Below are 24,662 nucleotides of genomic sequence, written 5' to 3'. Positions count from 1 at the left end.
TATGGTGGCATGTGACATTGCACCTGGGACTTCGGAGCCTCAGGCATGAGAGTCTCTTTGCATAACCCTTAGCTGTAGAGAAGCTTTCCAGCTTGATGTAGTCCTGTTTTTGCTTTTGTTTTCTTTGTCATTGGACTTGATTCTTCATAGATGTTTCTGAAGCAAACACTGTGGAATGTCCTGTCAATGCTTTCCTCTATGTCCTTGAGGAACCTATATCTATTTGGAGTTGACTTTTGTGCATAGTGATTTGTAGTAGCCCAGTTTGATTGTCTTGCATGTTTTGGCCTAGTTTTCCTAAAACCATTAATGAAGAGAATCTTGCCATTTGACGTTCTATGCCCCCCTTTTCAAAGTTTAGTTGCCCATAGATGTGGGAGCTACTACTGTCCCTTCCTTTTCTTTCCTTTCCCTTTTCCCTTTTCCCTTTTCCCTTTTCCCTTCCCTTCCTTTCCCTTCCTTTCCCTTCCTTTCTTCTTTCCTCCTTTCCTCCTTTCTACTTTCCCCTTTCTCCAGGGTTATTGCTGGGTCTCCATGCCAGCACTACAAAATCTACTTCTTAGGGCAGCCATTTTCCCCATTTTTATTGGCTAGGACAGAGAGAAATTGAGAGAGGAGGGGGAGATAGAGAGGGCGAGAGAGAAAGGCAGAGAGCTGCAGACTTGCCTACCACTTGTGAAGCATCCCCTCTGCAGTTGAGCTGGGGGCTTGAACCTGGATTCTCGCATGGGTCCTTGTGCTTTGTTTTATGTACGTTTAACCAGGTGCGCCCCCGCCTAGACCCTGCCTTTTGTTTTTCTTTTAAATAAAACTTCTTTTATTATCCATGGTACACAAAGTACACCAGTAAATGTTATAATTTTCTGCTGAAATATAGTACAGTATAATACCTTGAGTTGACCAAGTAGCTTTAGGGCTTATAGCTATCCACATAAATATTGTAATCATACACACACACACACACACACACACACACACACACACACACACACGATAGAATGAAACTGAGAGGTAAAGAGGAGATTAGGAGGGAGAGAGAGAGAGATAGAGAGACCCCTGCCACTGTTTCTACTACTCCTCCCTTCAGGTGCAGACCCCAGGCTTAAGCCTGAGTCCTCACACATGGGACTGTGTGCACTCAGTAGGGTGCAGCACCACCCAGCCCTGTAATTACATAGGTTTTGATTGATAGGTTAATTGAAAATCTAATGATATTGGAATTCATAATCTGTACAAAACTTACTTTAATTTTTGATTAAAAATGTACAATTAGTATAAAGCTAATTTAGCTTAAAAATTTTGTGATAAATAATGTTTAGAAAAAACATTAGCTGTGGTCCGGGAGGTGGTACAATGGATAAAGCATTGGGCTCTCAAGCTTGAGGTCTTGAGTTCGATCCCTGGCAGCACATGTACCAGAGTGATGTCTGATTCTTTCTCTCCTATCTTTCTCATCAATAAATAAATAAAATCTTTGAAAAAAAAAAAAAGAGAAAAAACATTAGCTTCTTCAAGGGCAAAAAAGCTACCAACTTGTATGATAAAGTTTAGATGCAGAATATGGTGGATTTGAATAAGTGATAGTTTGATAGTATTTAATTGATTCTTATTATGTTAACATATTGTTGTATTAATGATGCTTTAGTCATATGCATATTTTTTTTCCTTTTGACCAGAGCACTGCTCAGCTATAAGGTTATAATGGTGCAGGCAGTTGAACCTGGGACCTTGAAACCTCAGGCAGGAAAGTCTTTTTACATAACCATTGTCCTGTCTCTCCTGCCCCAGTCTTTATTTATTTATTTATTCCCTTTTGTTGCCCTTGTTTTTTATTGTTGTAGTTATTATTGTTGTTGTCATTGTTGGATAGGACAGAGAGAAATGGAGAGAGGAGGGGAAGACAGAGAGAGAAAAAGATAGACATCTGCAGACCTGCTTCACCACCTGTGAAGCAACTACCCTGCAGGTGGGGAGCCGGGGGCTCGAACCAGGATCTGTACACTCGGCTGGTCCTTGTGCTTCGCAACATGTGTGCTTAACCTGCTGCGCTACCACCCGATCCTCTATTTACTTCTTAAATGTTTCAAAAATCCATAAAGGTTTTTCCCCCTCCCCGTTTATTTCAGTTCAAATTGACAATAATTCTTGAGTGCAGCATTACTCTTGCCAGTATTCTGAGGCATTATTTGGGTTTCTGTACTCCATATTACCATTAAGGTAGACTTTGTCATCTCCAAATCTAATTACTGTTTGAATGAAGTGTTAGGGATAAAAACTCAGGGCTTCATACATATGTAGCATGAGCTACCTTCCTGGCCCAATTTTCATTTTATCTTAAGAGAAAGACAGATGGGGGTCAGGCAGTAGCGCAATGCGTTAAGTGCACATGGCAGGAAGCGCAAGAACCAGCATCAGGATCCTGGTTCGAGCCCCCGGATCCCCACCTGCAGGGAAGTCGCTTCACAGGCGGTGAAGCAGGTCTTCAGGTGTCTATCTTTCTCTCCCCCCTCTGTCTTCCTCTCCTCTCTTGATTTCTCCCTGTCTATCCAACAACAATTACAGCAATAACAACAACAATAATAACAAGGATAAACAAGGGCAACAAAAGGGAATAAATGGCCTCTAGAAGCCATGGATTCGTAGTGTCATTGAGTCCCAGAAATAACCCTAGAGGCAAAAAGAAAAAAAGACAGACAGATAAGCCAGGAGGGAGGTACTCTACCACTGAGCCATGTACCTGGTTTACTAAGTTTGACTTTAGCACTCTTCATGAATTTTTGCATAACTTTCCATGCTGTCCACAGAATAAAGGTCAGAAGTCACAGAGTAATGACTGACCTTTTCATCTCATTTCTACATCCACAGTTTCATAAAACCATAAGTGGCAAAGTAAAAAATCATGTCAGTGCTTGCTAACTGTTGGATTTCAGGTGAGAAAACTCATATAGGGTGGGGGCAGAGGTAGATAGCACAATGGTTATGCAAAGAGACTCTAGTTCCTGAGACTAAAATCCCAGGTTCAATACCCTGCACTATCCTAAGCCAGAGCTGAGAAGTGGTCTGGTAACCAAACAAAAAAACAAATTCATATGGGTATGCTTTAAACTATCAGGGACTTCAAAAGGGTCAGTTATAGGTCTTGCTGTCTGTTGTTTACATATGTGACCATTTTGTTTTAAAGGTGGCTGTTCTTATTCCTTTCCGTAACCGCCATGAACATCTCCCAATCTTCTTCTTGCATCTGATTCCAATGCTTCAGAAACAGAGGCTAGAATTTGCCTTCTATGTCATTGAACAGGTAGGAATATTTTTCAGAATGGTTTGTAACTAAGTATACTTAGATTCATCATAGTTACATTTGCTAAATGTATTTTAAGAGAAATACAGCTAGCTGTTATTAATTTCATAAAAACATTAGATGTGGTTGACTGAAAATGTTCAGGGGCCTGGGTGGTGGTACACCTGGTTGAGGACACATATTACCATATGCAAAACCCAGGTTTGAACCCCACTCCCTACTTGCTGGGGTAAAGTGTGCTTTACAAGCTATGAAGCAGGTTTACAGTCTTCTGGTTTCATTTCCCCTTTCAATTTCTCTCTTTGCAAAATGGTTATGCAAAGAAAAAGAAAGTTTAGCTTAAGGCTAATCATGTAATTCAAATCCTTGGATTTATCATTGTATAAGTTATTTAAGTTACTTTTTTTTTTTTTTAGCTGGGGCATCAGTTGTTAACAGTTGTTGATACATGTGTAAAATTTCTTATTTATCTGCAAAACAACTCTCACCCCCAACCTAGTTCTTTCTCTACCACCATGCACCGGGGACCTAAAAGCCACCCTCTCTCCCCTAGAGCCCTTTACGCTGGTGCAATACACCAAACCCAGTCCAAGTTCTACTCCATGTTTCCTTGTTCTGTTCTTATTTCTCAACTTCTGTCCATGAGTGAGATCATCCCATATTCATTCTTCTCTTTCTGGCTTATCTCATTTAACATGATTCCTTCAGAATCCTCCATCCAGGATGAGGTGAAGAGAGTGACTTCATCAATTTTAATAGCTGAGTAATATTTCATTGTGTTTATATGCCAAAAATTTCTTATCTACTCATCTCTCTTGGACTCCTAAGAATTACATCCCATAACTTCTTTATCCAGTCATCCGATGATGGGTATTTAAGTTGCTTCCACTCTGGCTGTACTGGTCTGCATTCCCACCAGCAGTGAATAAGAGTTCCTTTTCCTCCACAACCTCTCTAACAACTGTCATTTCCCAGTTTGTTGGTGTCAGCCATTCTCTCTGGTGTGGGATGGCATCTCAGTGTAGTTTTAATTTGCATTTCTCTAATGATAAGTGAAGTGCAACATTTCTTCATGTGTCTATGGGTCATATATATCTTTTCTTTAGAAAATTTTCTGTTGTAGTTCTCTGGCCCACTTTTTTTTATTGGGTTATTTTTGCTTCTTTTGTAGAACTGTACCAGTTCTGTATAGATGTTTGATATCAGTCACTTGTCTGATGTGTGATGTGCAAATATCTTCTCCCATTTACTGGGTTGCCTGGTTATCCTTGTGTAGTTTGCTTTCGATGTGTTCTTTATTTAGTTTTTGAAGTCAGTAATGAGTTATGAGTCCTCCAACCCCCTTCTGCTGAGGTAGGGCATGATACATGTCTCCTTAGAGAAATAACTTATTGAGGGTTGGGAAGTGGTGCACCAGGTTAAATGCACATAGTACATAGTACAAGCGCAAGGATCTCAGTTCAAACCCTGGCTCCCCACCTGCAAGGGGGTCAATTCACAAGTGGTGAAGCATGTCTGCAGGTGTTTCTCTGTCTCTCCCTCCTCTCTGTCTCCCCCTTCCTTCTCAGTTTCTCTCTGTCTTATCCAATAAAAATGGAAAGTGACCTCCAAGAGCAGTGGATTCATACTGCTGGCTGGAGTCCCAGAGATAATGCTTGAGGCAAAAAAAGAAAGAAGGAGAAGGAGAAGAAGGAAGAAGGAAGAAAGAAGAAGGGAAAGAAGGAAAGAAACAAAGAAAAGAAATTATCCTCAGGAAAAAGACAGAATTTTGAATATTTGGAAGTCTCCAAAGGAAAAGACTAGCTTATCACTTTACCACCTCCATGCAGGACACTTTCATTCATTCATAACAAAGCAGATAAGACTTCATCCGTTTTTTGTGAGGAGAGATGGACATTAAATAATTGTGTTGTTGGAAAGAGATGTAGACCAGAGAGTGGTGCTGCTTTGTGCAGTGTGGAGGGAAGGCTTTTCCGATGATGTAGAGGAGCAGGCCGTGCTGATGCTTGAAGGCCGGTGAGTGCATGGTGTGTTTTTACAAGGTCATTGCCATCAAAGCATTGCAGAGAGGAGGGTGTCAGGAAGCCAAAGAAGTGTGGCACGAAACAGATAATCAAGAACCTAACAGGCCTAGGGAGGTCTTGGGTTATAGGGTTATAGCACGTGAGGTGGGAAGACATTGGAGAGTTTTGAGTAAAGGGTTGACATGATCTAACTTTTTTTTTTTTTAAAGTGACTGTACTTCTGTGCTGAGGGATAGACCAAGTGGCACAAAGGCTGAAATTGTAGTAGATAAGGAACCTTTGCAGTTTTCTGGGTAAGAAGTTTGGGATGGCTGTAGGACAGCAGGAGAAGAGGTGAGCAGTGGCTGGGTTTGAGCTTATTGGGATTAAAAGTGACATTATCAGCTGATGAATTGGCTGTGAACTGTGAGTAATGAAAAAGTCACCAATAATGACAACCTGTTTATCTGGGACAAGGTTGTTACCATTTTCTAACCAGTGGACAGTACAAGACTGAAGAAGAGGAGTAGAGCTTTAGTTTTTTGTTTCATTTTGATTTAAAGATTTGTATTCGTGTGTGTGTGTTGTGTGTATAGAATGATATGCCAAAATCCTTAAACACAGAAATAGAAACTCCCTTTTTAATGTTTACACTTGAGTGTGAATAGGCAATCAAGGGTTTGCAGATTTTGAAGAAAGCTGGTAGAGGAGGCAAAGCAAAAGTGAGTAGAGAAAGTAAAGATAATGAAGGGAAATGAGAAAATCTTTGAGGAAAAGAATGGACCTGGAGGTGACATAGTGGGTGAAGCAGTGGACTGATACCTGAGCTCAGTCAGAAGTCAGTCCCTGGCATTGCATACATCAGTGTGATACTCTCTCTCCTCATTATTAACTGAAAAAAAAAGGAAAAAAAAAAGAATAATGGCAAAAACTTATAATTAGCATCCATAGAGAATGAAGGAATGATAACAAACCCATAAAATGAAAATAGGGTACTGTTATGGAAGAAATATTATGGTGAGTTATTATATATGTATATATATATCATTAAAATCAATCTTTTAATATAACAGTGGAATGATAAATCAAAAGAAAGAAAAGAAATAATAACTGCCAAAACAGAAGGGTACCAGTATGTCTCAAGTGAACCACAAAGAGCTTCCTTTCCTTGTATTGTGGGGCTGACTTAACATGGTAAAAATCAAACTGGAGTGATAGTATAAAGATTTTTTTATATTTATTTATTTTCCCTGTTGTTGCCCTTGTTTTTTATTATTATTATTGTTGTTATTGATATTGTCATTGTTGGATAGGACAGAGAAATAGAGAGAGGAGAGGAAGACAGGGGAGAGAAAGATAAGATAGACACCTGCAGACCTGCTTCACTGCCTATGAAGCGACTTCCCTGTAGGTGGGGAGCCAGGGGCTCAAACCGGGACACTTACGCCTGTCCTTGCACTTTGTGCCATGTGGGCTCAACCCGCTGTGCTACCGCCCAACTCCCATAACAGTTTTTTTTAGAAGTATATTACATTTATTTTTATTCCTATTTTTTAAATTTTAAAATATTGTTTTGATAGTGATTTGCAATTTTTTTTATTTATAAAAAGGAAACATTGACAAAACCATAGGATATGAGGGGTACAACTCCACACAATTCCCACCACCCAAACTTTGTATCCCATCCCCTCCCCTGATAGCTTTTCTATTCTTTATCCCTCTGGGAATATGGACCCAAGGCCATTGTGGGATGTAGAAGGTGGAAAGTCTGGCTTCTGAAATTGCTTCCACACTGAACATGGGCATTGACAGGTCGATCCATACTCCCAGCCTGTCTCTCTCCTTCCCTAGTGGGGAAAGGCTTTAGGGAAGCAGAGCTCCAGGGACACATTGGTGGGGGTGTCTGTCCAAGGAAGTCTGGTCGGCATCATGCTAGCATCTGGAATCTGGTGACTGAAAAGAGAGTTAACATACAAAGCCAAACAAATTGTTGTCTAATCATGAACCTAAAGGCTGAAATAGTGCAGATGAAGAGTTGGGGGCTACTCCATTTTGAAGATAGCTAGTAGGCATATTTTTGTTATATCCCAAAGGGCCTGTGGCTATACTAGTTTTTTTTTTTTTTTCCTCTGAGCCTGAAATCTGATATACCAGTGGATCTAAGTTATTGTTTGGAGAGATGATGTCATGGCTGAAAAAAAGGAACAGAAAGCTGGATCAGGGAAGAGAGTAGCTCCCTAATATGGGAAAGGGATATAAATATTGTTGACTGTAAACCCCATCTGTCAAAGTCCCAGATTTGACGTGATCTGGGGCCCATATTCAGCTTAGGAGCCTATGTGACATCTGCATCCCTGTAGATCTGACATCACATTCTGTGGTCATGAGTAGGAACATTCCAAGCTGTCCCAATATTGACCCATTTCCCTCAGGTGTAGCATAGAGTATGGTGTCCATCCTCCCTTCGGAGGATGGAACATTCTCTACCGTTGTTGATCCAAGTTGAGGATGACCTTAGCATGCTTCACTTCAGACTGTGTCCAGAGACGTCAGGCATGGAATGTCAACCCTTCACCCTCATTACTCGGGTGAGACCTTTCCTTTCATAGGATTCTCTAATTCCATGCCAGGTGGTTCACTTCCTAACAAAGTCCCAAAACCTACATATAGACCAGTCCTGTAAGACAGAGCATATGTTCACATGTATCCATAAATTAGAGCAAAATATATACCTGAAAGCAAAAGTACACAATAGTCTGTAGTGAGTCAGTATAAAGTTCCTAATGAAATAGTATCTAATTAGGCTTAGATACCCTCCTTACCTACTTCCTATTACAGTTCTCTCACTCCAAAGCTAACCTCATCAAAGCAAGGACTGCAAAAGCTGAATAAGGGCAAGAGACTGTCATACTTTAACGATGACTCTTCGGTCACTATCAGGCCACCCCATCAGCTGGGGCCCTATTTGGGGAGTCCTGAGATTCCCAAACAGTCATGATGGGCCTAGACCTCAAATAAATCCTTTTCTCCATTGTTACCTCTATCTGGAACAACAAAATAGACCCCTTTGTGGGTGATTTGCAAATTGACAGAAAAATATGGGTATGACTCCACACCAGCCCCACCACCAAAGTTCATCCAAATATGTCTCCAGTTTTATTATAAATACCTACAGGCTGTTGGAAGGAATGATGTAGAATTATGCTCCTGTCGTCTCATAATTTTGTAAATCAATAATAAATCAGTAATAAAATAAAATATGGGGCAGAGAGACAGTATGTGTATGCAGAAGAGATAGTGTAATGGTTATGCACAAAGATTCTTTTTGTCATGAAGATTATCACTGACATCTTATTATGTCTGTGCAGTTCCTCTGCTCCTGGTGGACTCTCTTCTCTTTCCTCGCTGCGCTCCCCCTCCCCCCGTCTCTAAGTAGAGGGTGAAGAATGGAAAGGGAGGTAGGAAGATGGAGAGAGAGGAGAGAGACTAGCATTGCTCCCCTGCTTATAAAGCATCCTTAGTTGTTTCCACTCTTTCTAGACATTGGTGGATTGATCCTGAGTTCTCACTGATGCTGGAGTGTGTGCTTTAGAAGGTGAGCCGTCTCCTGCCCCCTAGCTAAGTGTAAGTCATAAAAGGTATCCTGTTTAGGCTTTGGTCTCTTGAGTATTTTACTCTCAGGGAAGCCAGCTGAAGCAGCCCTAGGGAGAGAAATCACCTTGCATCTATCACCTGTGAGAGAGCCACGCTGGAAGCAGATCTTGACAAGGCCCAGACATCATGGAGAAGAGAAGAGATAGAGCATCTCTATTTTGCCTGTGGAATTCCCTGTCTGTAGATACTATGGGCATAGTCATTGAGCATTTTGCTTTTAACCACTAAGTTTTACTGGGCTTTCAAGGACAGCAATATGTAACCAAAAAGTTCAGCAATCAGTATACCTGAAAAAAAAAAAAACACAGTTAGAAATCATTGATGTGGGAAGCTGATGGGAATATTTCCAAAGAATAATGTAAGAAAATTTCCCAGCTGTAAAACGTAAGTCTTCAGATTGTAGCAGCCTACACGTGCACATGAATAAAATATAAACCACTAACATAGTGTTTAAAATTTTGAAACTACAAATGAAAAAAAGACATCAAAGAGGTTTTGTAAGAATAATTACAGATGGTTTGTATGGTTATATATCAAATCATCAAGTCTGAAAGATGGTGGATTATGGGCTTGTGCCTTTAAAATTCTATATTGTATTTTTCAGCCACTGGGGGTTCGGTGCTTATATTTCAGAGCTTCTCTCCCTGCAAATGAAGTCCAGGGACTTGAACTCTTGTCTTTGAGCTTGATACTGTGTGTGCTCTACTGGATATACCGCTCCCTGGCCCTGGGAAATTAATTTTTACCCAGGACTTCTTTTTGGCTAGCTAAAGTAACAGTCAACTATGAGTATAGACTGATAGCATTTTCAGCCTTCCATTGATTTTAGTTGTACCTTTATGCTATATTATATATTTTTTTCCTTCCTTTCTTTTCATGGATTCATCCTTAGGAAACTTTCTGAAGAACTGCCTCAGCAAATCAAGAAATTCTCATTCTAGAAAAAGATAAAGAATAAATCAGTCCCAGAGTGATAGCTGTTGTGGTCATACCAGGTCAGATTAAAGCCAGTAAACAAAGGTAGTGGTAGTTAGTGCTGGATTGGGGAATAGAAGAGTGTTGATAGATAATTGAATGTATTCATATGGTTACATGAGTAATTATGTAATAATTATATAATATAGTAATAAGTATTTAATATAGGTCATATCATTTGGGACTTTCATACAAAGAAAATTAAGAAAACAGAAGGTCATTATTGGTCCCACTTTGAGAGACAAAATAATCATAATTCACTTAGTGCTTAGTACTAAGTGAATTACTTAGTACTTAGTACTTAAAATTCACTTAATACTGCAGTCCTAAAATCTTAAATACTATTGATTTAGCTCCCAAATCATGCTTTGGTTGTACTATAGCTGGCTATAGCAATGAGGCACAGTGAGTGTAAATCTTATATTGACGTTGGTAAAAAAGTAACAGACAAGGAACAATCAAGACTTCTATTACTTTGAAATTTCTTTTATATATATATATATATATATATATATATATTTTTAATATTTATTTTCCCTTTTGTTGTCCTTGTTTTTCATTGTTGTTGTAGTTATTATTGTTGTTGTTATTGATGTTGTCTTTGTTAGATAGGACAGAGAGAAATGGAGAGGAGGGGAAGACAGAGAGGAGGAGAGAAAGACAGACACCTGCAGACGTGCTTCACCGCCTATGAAGTGACCCTCCTGCAAGTGGGGAGCCGGGGGCTCTAACTGGGATCCTTATACCGTTCCTTGCACTTTGAGCCATGGGTGTTTAACCCACTGTGCTACTGCCCGACTCCCTACTTTGAAATTTCACCATGTCCATAAGATAAGAATAAACTGCTAGAAGATGAAAACGGTCTAGATATCGAACTTAATATTTTAACTGTGAGGTACACTTAATAAATGCAATTTTTAAAACCAGACAGGAAGTTGGGTATTAAAGTTGGTATTGATATACCAGTAATGGCATTATAATTTAATTCCATTTTCTTTTATCCTTTCCATTTCATTGGTGATTTAAAACAAAAACAAAAGGAGCTGTAGTAAGTCAAGTGAAGGCTTTTACCTCAAGCCGGTATGGGACTCTGGACAGGAAATAGCAGTTTTTCACTCTTGAGGTAGTCCTATGCTAGAGTTTCTGTGTCTCACTCATTTCTGTCATAGTCCTTTTTAAATTTAATTTTGGAAATGCTTTTAAGAAAAATCACCAAGGCACAAGTCACTGCTTTTTCACTTTTCCTTTAGCAGTATACAAAATTTTTATTGTCAGTGCACCTTAATATAATTTCCTTTGTAAATAAAAGGAAGTGGTTATTATGCTTAGGCTATAGGAACTTGGGTGGTGTGTGATAATTTCCAAAAGGTTTTGTCCCTTAAAATGCCCTCTGTCTTTATCAGAAACAAGAATAATAAGAATAGGAACTATTTGTTGTCTAGATGCTTTATATTTTTCTGAGTAGTAAAGGGAAATGACTGTAATTAAGAGAGTTGGGTTTTGCAGAATACATTTCAATCTCTAAAAATGTAGTTGTGTGAATTTAGTCTTCCCAGGACTTGAAAAGAGAAGTAGAATTCTCTTATGAAAGAGATGTCGTATTGAGTCAGCTTCAATTTCCTGTTTCTCTTTGTCCTGACAGCATATGGAAATTTTCAGTAAGAGGATACAACTTGGTTAAGCACACTTTACCATGCACAAGGACCAGGGTTCAAGCCCTGGGTCTCCACCTGCATAGATAAAAGCTTCACAAACAATGAAGCAGTGATGCAGGTGTCTCACTTTCTCTCTCCTTCTCCATTTCTTTCCATCCTATCAAATCAAAGAAAGAACAAATTTGTTTTAAAGATTCAACCTATATTATTTTATTGATTTTATAGTCATAAGCTATAGCATGTCTTTGAATTAAAACAGAAACACGAATTATATCATCAGTCAACATCAAGGCCTACCAATAGGCCAGATACTATTGGGTTGTTGTAACAGTCATGATGTATTATTTTTCTGTATCTCTATGCAGAAATACATGACTTTTCTAAAAGCCTAGTTTTTTTTTTATTATTACCAAAGTGCAAAAAAGATGTAGTATAAAATACATTTAAACAGTAAATTAAAAATTCTGAAGTACAACAGTTATTTTTATCTATTTGACTCATATGTACTTATTGTTATTTGACAAAGATTCAGTAAGTTAGAAAATAATTGAAAAAGCCAAATGTCAAGACCTGAGTACATTTCTGTTTTCCTCTCTGAAGACTGGCACGCAGCCTTTTAACCGTGCAATGCTTTTCAACGTGGGCTTCAAAGAGGCCATGAAAGACAGCGTGTGGGACTGTGTGATCTTCCATGATGTGGATCATCTGCCAGAAAATGACCGAAACTATTATGGATGTGGAGAAATGCCTCGTCACTTTGCAGCAAAGCTGGATAAATACATGTATATGTAAGTAATGTATAATCTTTTTGGTACACAGGACATGCTTGCAAAGTCATGTTGAAATTGTGCCAGCACTATATGCCTGGGCCCAGAACTTTAACTCCAGGCCATTATCTCAGGGAGCCAGGATCACTTGTCATCCATCTAGGTGCTTCCTTAGATAATAGAGGTTTGAGTGTGGCATGGTAGAAAACAAAGCTTGGTTTCTGTTGGGCGGTAGCGCAGTGGGTTAAGCGCACGTGGCGCAAAGCGCAAGGACCAGCTTAAGGATCCTGGTTCGAGCCCCCACCTCCCTACCTGCAGGGGAGTCGCTTCACAGGCGGTGAAGCAGGTCTGCAGGTGTCTTTCTCTCTCCCTCTCTGTCTTCCCCTGCTCTCTCCATTTCTCTCTGTCTTATCTAACAACAAAGTCAATAACAACAACAATAATAATAACTACAACAATAAAACAAGGGTAACAAAAGGGAAAATAAATAAATAAACTAAAAGAAGGAAAGAAAAAAAGAAAGCTTGGCTTCTGTAGTCAAGCTAATGTGGATTTAACTTCTATTTTTCACAGGTGTCAGAGGACCTAATTAGTTTAGGACTTGTGTCTCTGACCACTGCTTTCCTTATTGAGTAAAGTAATATAGCTCATCCACAAGGCTAATTTGAGGTCGCACATGCTGGGCTGCCCCATAGAGGTGCAGAAACATGTTGGTTGGTTCTCTGTAACGTCTACCTCCACCCCTCTCCCCTTTGACATTTCACTTCAAAGAAGAGTCTCACTACTGCAGTGTATCTTCTTTCTGCTGTGGGTTCTTGTCTTGCCTTTATTTTATTTAAATTTTTTAGACTTTATTATTTATTGGATAGAGACAGCCACAAATTGAGAGGGAAGGGGGATGATAGGGAGAGAAACAGAGAGACACCTGGAACATCGCTTCACCACTCATAAAGCTTCCCCCTGCAGGTGGGGACCTGGGGCTCAAACCCTGATCCTTGAGCGCTGTAATAGGTGCGCTTAACCGGGTGCACCACCACCTGACCCCATTGGCTAGCCTTTAATACTAAAATACTGTTTTTCATTCTCTGGAGAGACCTTGAAATATAAATTGCCATTGGAGTTGAGACAGTGACAGAAATTAACATTTGAGTTTTCAGGTCTAATCTGGGAAAGAAGTCAAAGTTTTCATTTGCTGATGGAAGTAGAAAGAAGAGAAAGCATGTTCATGTGACCAGGAGATGGCACAGCAGAGTAGACAGCAGGATTTATATTTGTGAGACTCTGAGTTTGATCCCTGGAAACACATGTCTTACGGGTACTATGGTCTGCCTATGTCTCACTTTCTCTCTCTCTTTTAAACATTTGTATTTTAATAATATATTTTTAGTTATTTATTTTGGATAGAGACAGAAATTATTAGAAAGGCGACTATAAAGAGGGAGAGGGACAGAGAGACACCTGCTGAACTGCTTCACTGCTTGAGAAGCTTTCCCCTCCCAGGTGGGGATGGGAGTGGGGCTAGAACGCTGGTCCTGGTGCACTGTGATGTGTGCGCTCAGCCAGGTGCCCCACTACTCAGGCCCCATCTCACTAACTCTCTCTCTCATTAAATAGGACTGTCCTTAAAAAAATGTATTTCCTTAATAATAATGATGATGATGGTTATTAAAGTATGAACACAGAATAGAAAGAAATTTATATCAAAATAACAGTTTCTCTTAGGAAAGAAGAGATTTATGAAATTTTACTCTTCTGCTGAAATAGGAGCTTCACAGGTGGTGAAGCAGGTCTGCAAGTGTCTCTTTTTCTCTCCCCCCCCCCCCCCCGTCTTCCCCTCCTCTCTTTATTTCTTTGTCTTATCTAACAACGACGACATCAATAACAACAATATACTACAACAACAATAAAAAGGGCAACAAAAGGGAAAATAAATAAATAAATATATTTTTTTAAAGTTACTTAATAATAGTAATTTAAATAATTCACCCAGTTCTTGTTCAGATTTTACAAGAATCCATATATATATATATATATATATATATATATATATATATATATAGCCAGAGTACTGCTCAGCTTTGGTTTATGGTGGATGTGTGTGGGGGCATTGAATCTGAATCTTTGAAGCCTCAGGCATGAAATTGTGCATAACCACTATGCTATCTCCCCCACCCCTAGCCATATTTTATATACACCAAAGAAGGAAAATTCACCAGTTATGGAAACAAAAAGATCTTAGTCTCTGGGACCATCAGAACCTTAATGAAACAAATCAATTGAATCTGATTATAATAATAATAATAATAATAACAACAACAACCCCCTGTCACTGTGGTTCTCATGTTCAGAAATTTAATTCATGAGAATTAAGTTTGCTTTCAGTATACATCATGTGGCCGTCCTGAAATGTTTAATTAGTGATAGCCAAGGTAATGAGTTAATCTAGCTTAGCCTCAAATACTGATTTTTACATCGTTTAAAGCTAACTATATAAAATTTTAGTAATTATGAGATCACATTATGCTTAATAAAATAAGGAAGGAAGTGAAAGACAACTAGTGGATGATTTTATATTCATATGTGGAATATAGGTGACATGAACTTGCAAATAAAGAGCTGTCTCTAAAACTTTGTGAAAGTTAGGTAATTATTGTAGGTACTGGGGGCAGTGAGGGTCACAGAACTTTTGATGGTTGGTACTGTGTGAATCTATACCCCTGTGATCTTTCAATCTGGCAAGCCATTATTAAATCACTAAAAACCAGTATTTTTAAGAAACATGCAAAGTGAGACTTTTAAAAAAGAAAGAAGATGAGTAGTGCAGATACTGACTAAATCACAGTTTTGCCTGCTGCCCCACTTAACAGAGTAGAAAGAAGTAAAAAAAACAACAGAAAGAACCAGGACTGGGTGGTAGCGCAGTGGGTTGAGCACACGTAATGCAAAGCACAGGAACCCTGTAAGGATTCTGGTTCTAGCCCCCAGCTCCCCCCTGCAGGGGGGTTGCTTGGCAAGTGGTGAAGCAGGTCTCTCCTCCTCTCTGTCTCCTCCTCCTCTCTCCATTTCTCTCCTATCCAACAATAACAACAACTACAACAAGTGCAACAAAATGGGAAAAATGGCCTCCAGGAGCAGTGGATTCTTAGTGCAGGCACCTAGCCCCAGCAATAACCCTAGAGGCAAAAAAAAAAAAAAAAAAAATTCCACTGATGCAACTAGTAGGTCACTTATAAGACAGTAAATGCATGTCTTGGTCTTTTGTGTACTGGTCATTATCATTAGCCAATTTTCCCCCTATTACTGTAACAGTATCTGAATTCCAAGCCTGACATCCCCCTGGGGAAAGCCATCCAGATTTAGGATCTGCTACTTAGCCTTTCTAGAAACATAGTTTTGGTTAGCCAGCTCAATAGAGTCAAATTGGATCCATAGTAACAATTAACAAATAGCTGAGAGGTACTTAAGAATTCTAAATTAATTTTACTTGAAAATATTAATTGCCAATTAATAAAGTATTCAGATCTATCTAGAGAAATCTCAGGAAAAAGAGGGCATTTGGGAAGTTTGAGTACCAATTATAAAGTAGCTTGGAGAAAACTGGTAGATCAGGGAATGAGTTGAATCATGCCTAGGTTCCATCCAGGGCATGAAGCCTGATGAAGCATCCTTAGCTCTCAGTGGTACTGCCACACTCTGATGGGGGTTGACCAGAAAGCTCAGATTCCCAGGTTTCTGTCTCTCACCTTTCAAACATTAAGCATTATTAGATATTGCTTGTCAAATTTTTGGTTCTGGTTATTATTTTTATTTTTAGTTAATCATACTTTTCTCTTTTTTTTTCCATTCTGGGTATGAGATAATTGTCTCCATTTAGTCAGAATAAAGGAATTAATATGTTTAACAATTTATACACACACCAGTTCTCGCTCTCTTTTATCCGTAAGTACTTATCTCAGTGGTTTCTCCAGATCCACAAGCCACTAGTCGTTTCTTATAGACAGGTAAATACTATACGATCTCACTTACGTGTGTGATATTAGAAAGAGAGAGATTAACTCATAGGTACAGAGTACAGATTGATGGGGCTGGCCAGCGTATGGGCTTTGCGCCATGTGCGCTTAATTTGCTGCATGCACTACCACCGGCCCCCAGATTGCACTTTTTAAAATGAAAGTTATAACCTGTTTTCTTTCTTAGTCTTCCATATAAGGAGTTTTTTGGTGGTGTGAGTGGACTGACAGTGGAACAATTTACAAAGATCAATGGCTTTCCTAATGCCTTCTGGGGATGGGGAGGAGAAGATGATGACCTTTGGAACAGGTACGTAGAGGTATAATTGCTTAAATTTAGAATTTCCGGATTCTGTTTTTACTAGGCAAATTGTACTTCTGTTCGGGGGGTGGGGGATCTCTGAAATTGAAGAAAAATTATATTTTGATATTTTGTGCTTCTCCTTTTTTTTCCATTGAGTACTTTCTGAACTTAACAGCACATATGCAACATTCATTTTGTATTTTCCTTTTGACAGTCGTGTGTTTTTATTGTGGTTGAGTTTTAAGTGCTCTTTTTTTATTATTGATTTACAAAATTATGAGACAACGAGGGTATAATTCCACACCATTCCCCCCCACTAGAGATGTCCCCATTCTCACCATTGTAACTGTAGTACTTCTCCCAAGGTCACAGATATGGGTTAACTATTATTTCTTTCTCTTCTTTTCTTTTTCATTTCATTTTTTTTTTTTGCCTCCAGGGTTCTCACTGGGGCTCGGTGCCTGCACTATGAATCCACTGCTCCTGGAGGCCATTTTCCCATTTTGTTGCCCTTGTTATTATTGCCATTGCTACTGTTGTTGTTGGATAGAACAGAGAGAAATCGAGAGAGAGGGGAAAGCAGAGAAAGAGAGAGAAAGACATCTGCAGACCTGCTTCACTGCCCGTGAAGCAACCCCTCCCCCTGCAGGTGGGGAGCCAGGGGCTCGAACCGGGATCTTTATGCTGGTCCTTGCGCTTTGTGCCATGTGTGCTTAACCCCATGTGCACTTAACCCGCTGCACTACCCCCTGGCTTCCGACTATTATTTTTGTAACTATACATATATGTATATTTACCCCCCCTTTTTATTTTGATTAATTTATTTATAAAATGCAAACACTGACAAGACCATAGGATAAGAGGGTTATAATTCCCACCACCAGAGCTCCATATTCCATCCCCTCCTCTGATAGTTTTTCTATTCTTTAACCTCATGGGAGTATGGACCCAGGGTCATTATGGGGTGCAGAAGGTGGAAGGTCTGGCTTCTGAAATTGCTTCCCCACTGTAAATGGGCATTGACAGGTCGATCCATATTCCCAGCCTGTATCTCTCTTTCCCTAGTGGGGCAGGGATCTGAGGAAGTGGAGTTCCAGGACATATTGGTGGGGTCATCTGCCCAGGGAGGTCCAGTTGGCATCATGCTAGCATCTGGAACCTGGTGGCTGAAAAAAGAGTTAACGTATAAAGTCATACAAATTGTTAACTAATCATGAACCTAAAGGCTGGAATATTGCTGATGAAGATTTGGAGTCTCCATTTTGGAAATAGCTAGTAGGTCTATTTCAGGTATATTCCAAAGGGCCCATGACCTTATTAGTTTTTGCCTGAGCCTGACATCTGATATGCGGGTGGACCGAGGTTATTGTCTGGGAAGATGATGTCATGGCTGGTAAAAGGGATAGAAAGCTGCATCGGGGAAGAGAGTAGCTCACAAATATGGGAAAAGTGTATAAATATTGTTGACGGTAAACCCAATCGATTTGATCTGGGGCCCATATTCAGCACAGGAGCCTATGTAACTTTTATATCCCTGTAGGTCCGAACTCGCATTCTGTGGTCATCAGTAGGAATATTCCGAATTGCACTAATTTCAGGACCCATCTTCAGGTGATAGATAATGTTACCCAACCCCCCCCCCCCTTGGAGGATGGAACATTCTCTACTATTGTTGATCCACATTGAGGGCAAGGTCCTATGGGGGCCCCCAGAGGGGTCCATTATGTTGTTCCTGATGGAGATGACCAGTGATAATGGAGAGAGGGATCTATTCAAGGTCTAGGCTCATCGTGTTTGTGTGGGAATCCCAGGACTCCTCGACTAGGGCCCCATATAATGGTGTTTGCCCCCCCCCTTTTATGGTCCTGCCTTCTCTTCCTTTCTAAGTCATACTTACACCTATTGCTACTTCTGAATGTTCTTCCTTTTTTCCCTCTTCTCTCTCTGGGTCTGATGGAACTGAAGTTCAGAACCCTCTGGCATCCCCTTACATTGCTCAGATTCTTGGAGATATGCACTAGCGTTCTTTTGGGGAAACTTTGTGTTTTAAAGTGAAGTCATCTATCCCATTTCATGTATGGTTTTATTTCTCTGTATTTTCATTCCTATGCATTATGTTGTAGAGTTCACTATGCTGGATATAATGTAACAAGACCAGAAGGAGATTTGGGAAAATACAAGTCTATTCCTCACCATCATCGAGGTGAAGTTCAGTTTTTAGGACGGTAAGTTTAATATCTTTAGATACCAGGATTTCAGATTTTTTTCATATATGATTTTTTAAAGACGTATAACACTTAAAACTGTCATCTGAAGGAAATTTTCTGTCAATATTTTTATAGGGGTGAAGGATTTTTGTGCTTGTTCTAGAGATAAAAATGCGTAGGTACATATATGCATACACTTGTGTTACATTAAACTGTTAACTACATAAAGTGTTTTGTGAACATTAAATCACTAGGAATTTCTAAGCTATATGTGTACAAAATAATTTGAGGTGGCACTTTTGGGATCATTAAAATGCTTAAGCACTCATAACACTGGAAGAAGCTCTGGTGCTGTCGGTCTTTCTCTCTTTCCCTCTGTCTCTCTGTCTTTGTCTGTCTGTGTCTACCTGAAAAAATTTGCCTTGGAGTAGGAAAGTCCCAGCAATGAAAACACATGTTAACTTAAAATAATGGTGTAGAAAGATCTTTATGCAGGAGAACTCTGAATGTTTTAATTATAAGAATAATCTTGAGCATATGCCTCATTAACTTTTCCTTTTGGATGTGTTTTACCTCCGTTTTTCTCTCACACTGTAGGTATAAATTACTACGATACTCCAAAGAGCGTCAGTACATCGATGGATTGAACAATTTAATATATACTCCCCAAATACTGGTTGATAGGTTGTATACAAATATATCTGTAAACCTCACACCAGAGTTAGCTCCAATCGAAGACTATTAAAAGAAGTAGCTCTCATGCTAAGATAGCCCACAGTGCTGGATGATATGTGTAGAGTGCTGCTAATGGTGATGATGAATTCAAGTGTCTCACGATGCCCTGTGCTGTGAGAAGATGAAACAGCAGTCCTCACTGCTTACAGTGTGTGGGATTCGAGAACCATCCTCCTTCCTCCCATCATTCTCTGCTCTGACATTCCCCCATCCATGGCAGCACTGAAGATGCCAGATATCATTGCTGAAGAGTGGAAATTAAGAGAGCTCCCAACAACAAAAATTTTATACTAAAATCTATAATTTAATTGAAGAGAATGCTTTATTTCCATTTAAATATATTTTGTACATATGTGATATAAATCAATCTGTTCAAACTGTTGAAAAATAAGGTGTGTTACAGTTTTGCATGTCATTGGTTATGCCTTTATTAAACTTTTCTAGATTTGTTTTTATTTGCACGGAAAAAATGTAAATTTATGTCCCTAAACAAAGGTTAATCCTTGTGTGAAATGAAGGAACTGTCAATAATTGACAGCCAACTAATCCAGTAAACTGTTATACTAGTTTTGAGCTTTAGACCATCAGTCTTCTGTATGGAAGAAGTCATAACTATTAGGGATTTAAAAGGTAAGAAGAAAGGACTGCAACAGCTTTTCTTCCTTACTAGGATTACCTTTTTTCCTTGCTTGCAATTTCATCTGATTTTGCTAAATCACAACCATATTCTTTATGCATATTGCATGAGTATTACCAGGAAAATCTTAAAAGTTGTGATGTGACATGATAAAAAGGACCTCTTTATGTTAAATGTCTTTCATGTACCTCTGGTGTGTCAGGGATTTTATGCCTCAGAAGATATTCCCAAGGTTGTATGTGTTTGTACTTTGTTTGTTTGTTTGTTTGTTTGGTTTTTTTGTATTGCAAATAGCACTTTTATTTCCAATTCAAAAGCTAAAAATGAGTCTTCATTAAAAAAAAACCACTTTTTAAAAAGTGAGCTATGGATAACCCAGTAATACTTATTCAAACGAATTACACTATTAGATAAATGTTCTATTTTTATGAAGATAAGTGCTTAGTAGATAAAAACAAACTTTCTCAGCTTCAAAGAATATCAAGTTTTTAAGGGAGTTTTTAATGTCAGCTAGTTTCATTCACACAGTATGTTTTCATTTTCAAGATGTAAGATTCTGGTAAAATATTTTAAGTACTAAAATATCCTTACTAAAAGCATAAGTTAATAGAATAACCTTAAAATGCATAGTAATTTATTGAAAAACATTAATATTATGACACTTCCCTGAAAGCAGGTCTTACCACCTGACATTAAATATATTATCGTAAATTTGCACAAATTTATTCATGGCAACACCAAGCAATATCTTTCCTTTGAAAATGATCTGTTATAGTTAACCAAAGATTATTTAAAAGATTGATATTTTCACAAATTTAAAAGAAAAGCATATACTTAATAAAGTGAACCTTCAACAGTGAGAAGCAGCAGAAACTTGCAGTGAGCAACACCATCACTACGTTCACCTAGTGAACCACTTACCTAAAACAGAAATATACACCTCAGGTTGCAAGTTTGATTTTGAGATGTCATTTTATGGGAGTATTAATAACCTAAAAGATCACAAACCAAATCATAAAATAATGAAAATTCTTATACATTGAGAAAATGAATACTTATGATGCCAAATAGAATTTTTTCTCTTTCACCTGATTCTTAGAAGTATTTTGTAAACACTTTTCTTTCTCTCACAACTATTTTAATTTTTTGTTGCTACTTAAAATATTTGTAAAAATTGCTATCTGTTCATTTCCTGTCTCTTGTATCCAGTGTAGTGAAAGTAAATGGACTGAGAAAATTAACATTGGTTGATCGCTAACCAAACCAGTAAGGCCACAGAACACAATCTGACAGTGTTTAGATAACTTAGTTGCGGGGAATTTTGAGCTGTTTTTGAGTCTTATTAGATACTTCATTTTTTCTTTCATGTGGAGCTGCCCAAACATGGGAACCTTTTTATTTTGATAAAGTTTTTCTACATTCAGGAGAGTTTAGTACTGATAACATCTGCCTTATTTTCTTGTATAAAGTCCAGTGGAAACTGTTGTTTTCAGAGCTGCCCATGAATCTTTTCATTTTCTCAGTGTGGTGTATCATCCTGTGAAAACCTCAAACTGTTTTTTTTTCTTTTTTGCTTTGTTTTACTTTTTAAATGCATATATCTAAAATTGCTAGTTGCCTACAAAAAGTTTGTAGGCAAACTACCTGCCTAAAGGCAGACAGTCATGTTTCCATATCAGGTACCAGAATTTGCCTAGTTATCTTCATTGTAGGAAGAGAAATTTATTCCATATGAAAAAGTCCCTCGCAAATGCAAGCTTTTAAAAACAATTGTTTATTTCATTTATTAGTGAACATATATTGTCTAGTATGTCAGATGTGATGCTATCAATGCCTGTGGAAAAAATTATTATTTCTGCACAAATTAATCAAGCAAGTTGAGACAACCTCTGATAACTGTATCTCTTGTATTTTTTAGTCTGAAAATGAAGAAGCATATCTATAGATAGATAGCTAGATAGATTAATACTGTAATTACAAAGTCCAAGGTCCTCTGGTACTACTGAGCTAGTTATACGATGCCTTTCAACTGGATAAAATAGTAATGATTAACAGGCCTGACTGTAGAAAAAAGAAAAGGGAAAAGTACACACATTATTGTAACAGTGTCTTCAATGAATACCATATGAAGCTAATCATTTAAATCTTTGCCCAAAATGGGGATTAATGAATGTTTTTATTCTAAATTTCAATTTCTGTTTGTATTTTGTGAAAATGTGTCTAGTAAGAAAGTCTTACAATATTATGTAAAACACAAAGCTATGTATTAAAAACCTATACTGCTTCCCAAGAAAACATATTGATGTCTGTTTTTAAACAAAATGGAAAAATACTGAGAAAATACTGAGTATATTATATTCCTTCTTTTGGAAGTGCCACACAAGTGAAAGCAGATTTTTTGCATCGTTTTATTTGCCTTTGCATCTCTGTTACAGTTCTTTATAGACTTTTTAGATGATACTGATGTTATGGGTTTATTGTTTTGTATTTGCAAGGATGACAGTTGAGAGAACTAAAATGGTTATAGTGTTGTTTACCAGAAAGAGTTTACTCCAGACCTTATTAAAACCTGAAAGGCTTCTACGTAAGTGCATTGAAATTCTGGTACTTTCTTGTACTCTTTTTTTTTTTTTTTTTTGCTTCTCATGGAAAAGTTTGTACTTTTTTATCATTGTCTTTTATGAAATATAATGCTCTAAATATATTGTGTGTTGTAATAATTTTTCTCTCAGGTATTTTTTTGGGGTTATCTAGGTTTTTTTGTTCTGTTTTTATAAAATTCCAGTGGATTTTTGATGAGGTAGGTGGCTGCCCTTGCAGCGCAACATAAAGGGACCATATGTCTTTGTAATAGCTCAGTTACAAACATTTTATCTAAAAGAGACATAATACTCAAATATTCTCATCAATCCAATTAGTAATCTACTGTGTCTAGAATATTTAATGCTCATTTATATGCGACCTTCTATTTTCTCTGCACAACTTCAGTAAATGAAGCTGGTATGTTGGGTCATTTTCCTTCTTGTTTCTCAGGTAATTGCTTTTCTACAGCAAATCTTGAGGTGTAGGAGGACTGTGGGGGAAATTTGTGGTTATAAACGGACATTTAGAATCAGACTTCTCTGAGTTTCAGTTAGATATCTGCTGGGTTTTTAAAACTCTGTGGTGCCTAGTTGCCCCATCTCTCAGCTGAGGATAAGCAAACTGCCTGGGAATTATTGAAACAATTAAATAGACCAATCTTAACAGAAATGTCTAGCACATAGTGCCTGGTACACTGAGCAAATTGTAGACAGAGTAAAAGTTTTCAGCTTTCAAGTAACAGCCTTTTATTTTGTGCAGTTTGTCTGATCATAATTTAAACAAGGAGATTTCAGGATTTTTTGAGGAATCGGACTAGGGATTGCCCTACATATGATTATGTATGTAAGCCATTAATAAACTTGGCAAAAGTACACAATTAAAATGTGGCATTAGTAGCCTAAGAAGGAATGTAGCAAATGGGAATGAGGCTCTGTCTTTTCAGATGATGGTGCAACTTGAGGAAGTTGACAAAGGAAGTCAGCCCCAGTTCTATAATTTAGCTCATGGAAAGCATCCAGTCAGAATTACAACTGAGCTAGTTAAATGTCCACCTTTTCTCTTCTGCCTTGACTTGTGGCTTGGCTTTTTCTTAATATATTTTATTTTTTACTTTAATTATTGATAAGGACAGAAAGCAAGAGGGAAGGGGGAGGTAGGGAGAGACACCTGCAGCCCTGCTACACTGCTCATGAAGTTTTTCTCCTGTACATTCAGCCTAGGGACTTGAACCCTTGCACATTACAACGTGTGCGTTCAACCAAGTGTACCGCTATGTGACCTGGGCTTGGCTTTTTTATATAATCTCTCCTGGTTTCCCTTAAGAGATCCTACTTTAAAAAAAATTTGTTTTTTACTAGTGATTTAATAATGATTAACAAGATTGTAGGATAACAGGGATACAATTCCACAGTTTCCATCACCAGAGTACTTTGTTCCATTCTCTCCGTTGGAAGCTTCCCTAATTTTTTTTTAAGAATAATGTTAATTTTTTTATTTTTTATATATTTATTTATTGGTAAGAGACAGCCAGAAATCAAGAGGGAAGGGGGTGATAGAGAGGGAGAGAGACAGACACCTGCAATACTGCATCACCACTTGCAAAACTTTCTTCCTGCAGTTAGGGACCAGAGGCTCAAGCCCGAGTCCTTGTGCACTGTAACATGTTCAATCAACCAGGTGTACTACCACCTGGCCCTGCTTCCCTACTCTTTATCCCTCTCTGGGAGTATGGACCAAAATCTTTATGGGGTACAGAAGGTGGAAGGTATACTTTTTTCTTTTAAACTTCCTTTCTTCCAGCCTTCTCTTGTCTATTACTTTCTGATGAACAACT

General features: G+C 38.3%; 1 protein-coding gene across 3 annotated transcripts in view; it reads left to right on the top strand.

Moving 5' to 3' along the window:
• The window catches only part of B4GALT6 (beta-1,4-galactosyltransferase 6), a 78,591-nt gene extending 55,642 nt beyond the window's left edge, over window positions 1-22,949 (top strand). For 2 of the 3 annotated variants that reach the window (XM_060173661.1, XM_007520927.3), the window contains 5 exons: window positions 3,182-3,298; window positions 12,186-12,373; window positions 16,550-16,672; window positions 18,790-18,891; window positions 19,471-22,949. In XM_060173661.1, coding sequence (XP_060029644.1) covers window positions 3,182-3,298; window positions 12,186-12,373; window positions 16,550-16,672; window positions 18,790-18,891; window positions 19,471-19,618 — 678 coding nt within the window. In that variant the 3' untranslated portion in view covers window positions 19,619-22,949. The remainder of the gene's footprint in view (window positions 1-3,181; window positions 3,299-12,185; window positions 12,374-16,549; window positions 16,673-18,789; window positions 18,892-19,470) is intronic. The other variant, XM_007520928.3, reaches the window with a different exon arrangement.
• The last annotated feature ends 1,713 nt before the right edge of the window (window positions 22,950-24,662 follow it).

Source organism: Erinaceus europaeus, chromosome 15 (assembly GCF_950295315.1).
Source record: "Erinaceus europaeus chromosome 15, mEriEur2.1, whole genome shotgun sequence".
NCBI classification, from domain to species: domain Eukaryota; kingdom Metazoa; phylum Chordata; class Mammalia; order Eulipotyphla; family Erinaceidae; genus Erinaceus; species Erinaceus europaeus.
The sequence above is the reverse complement of the archived record's forward strand: the minus strand, read 5'-3'. Positions and strand labels throughout refer to the sequence as shown.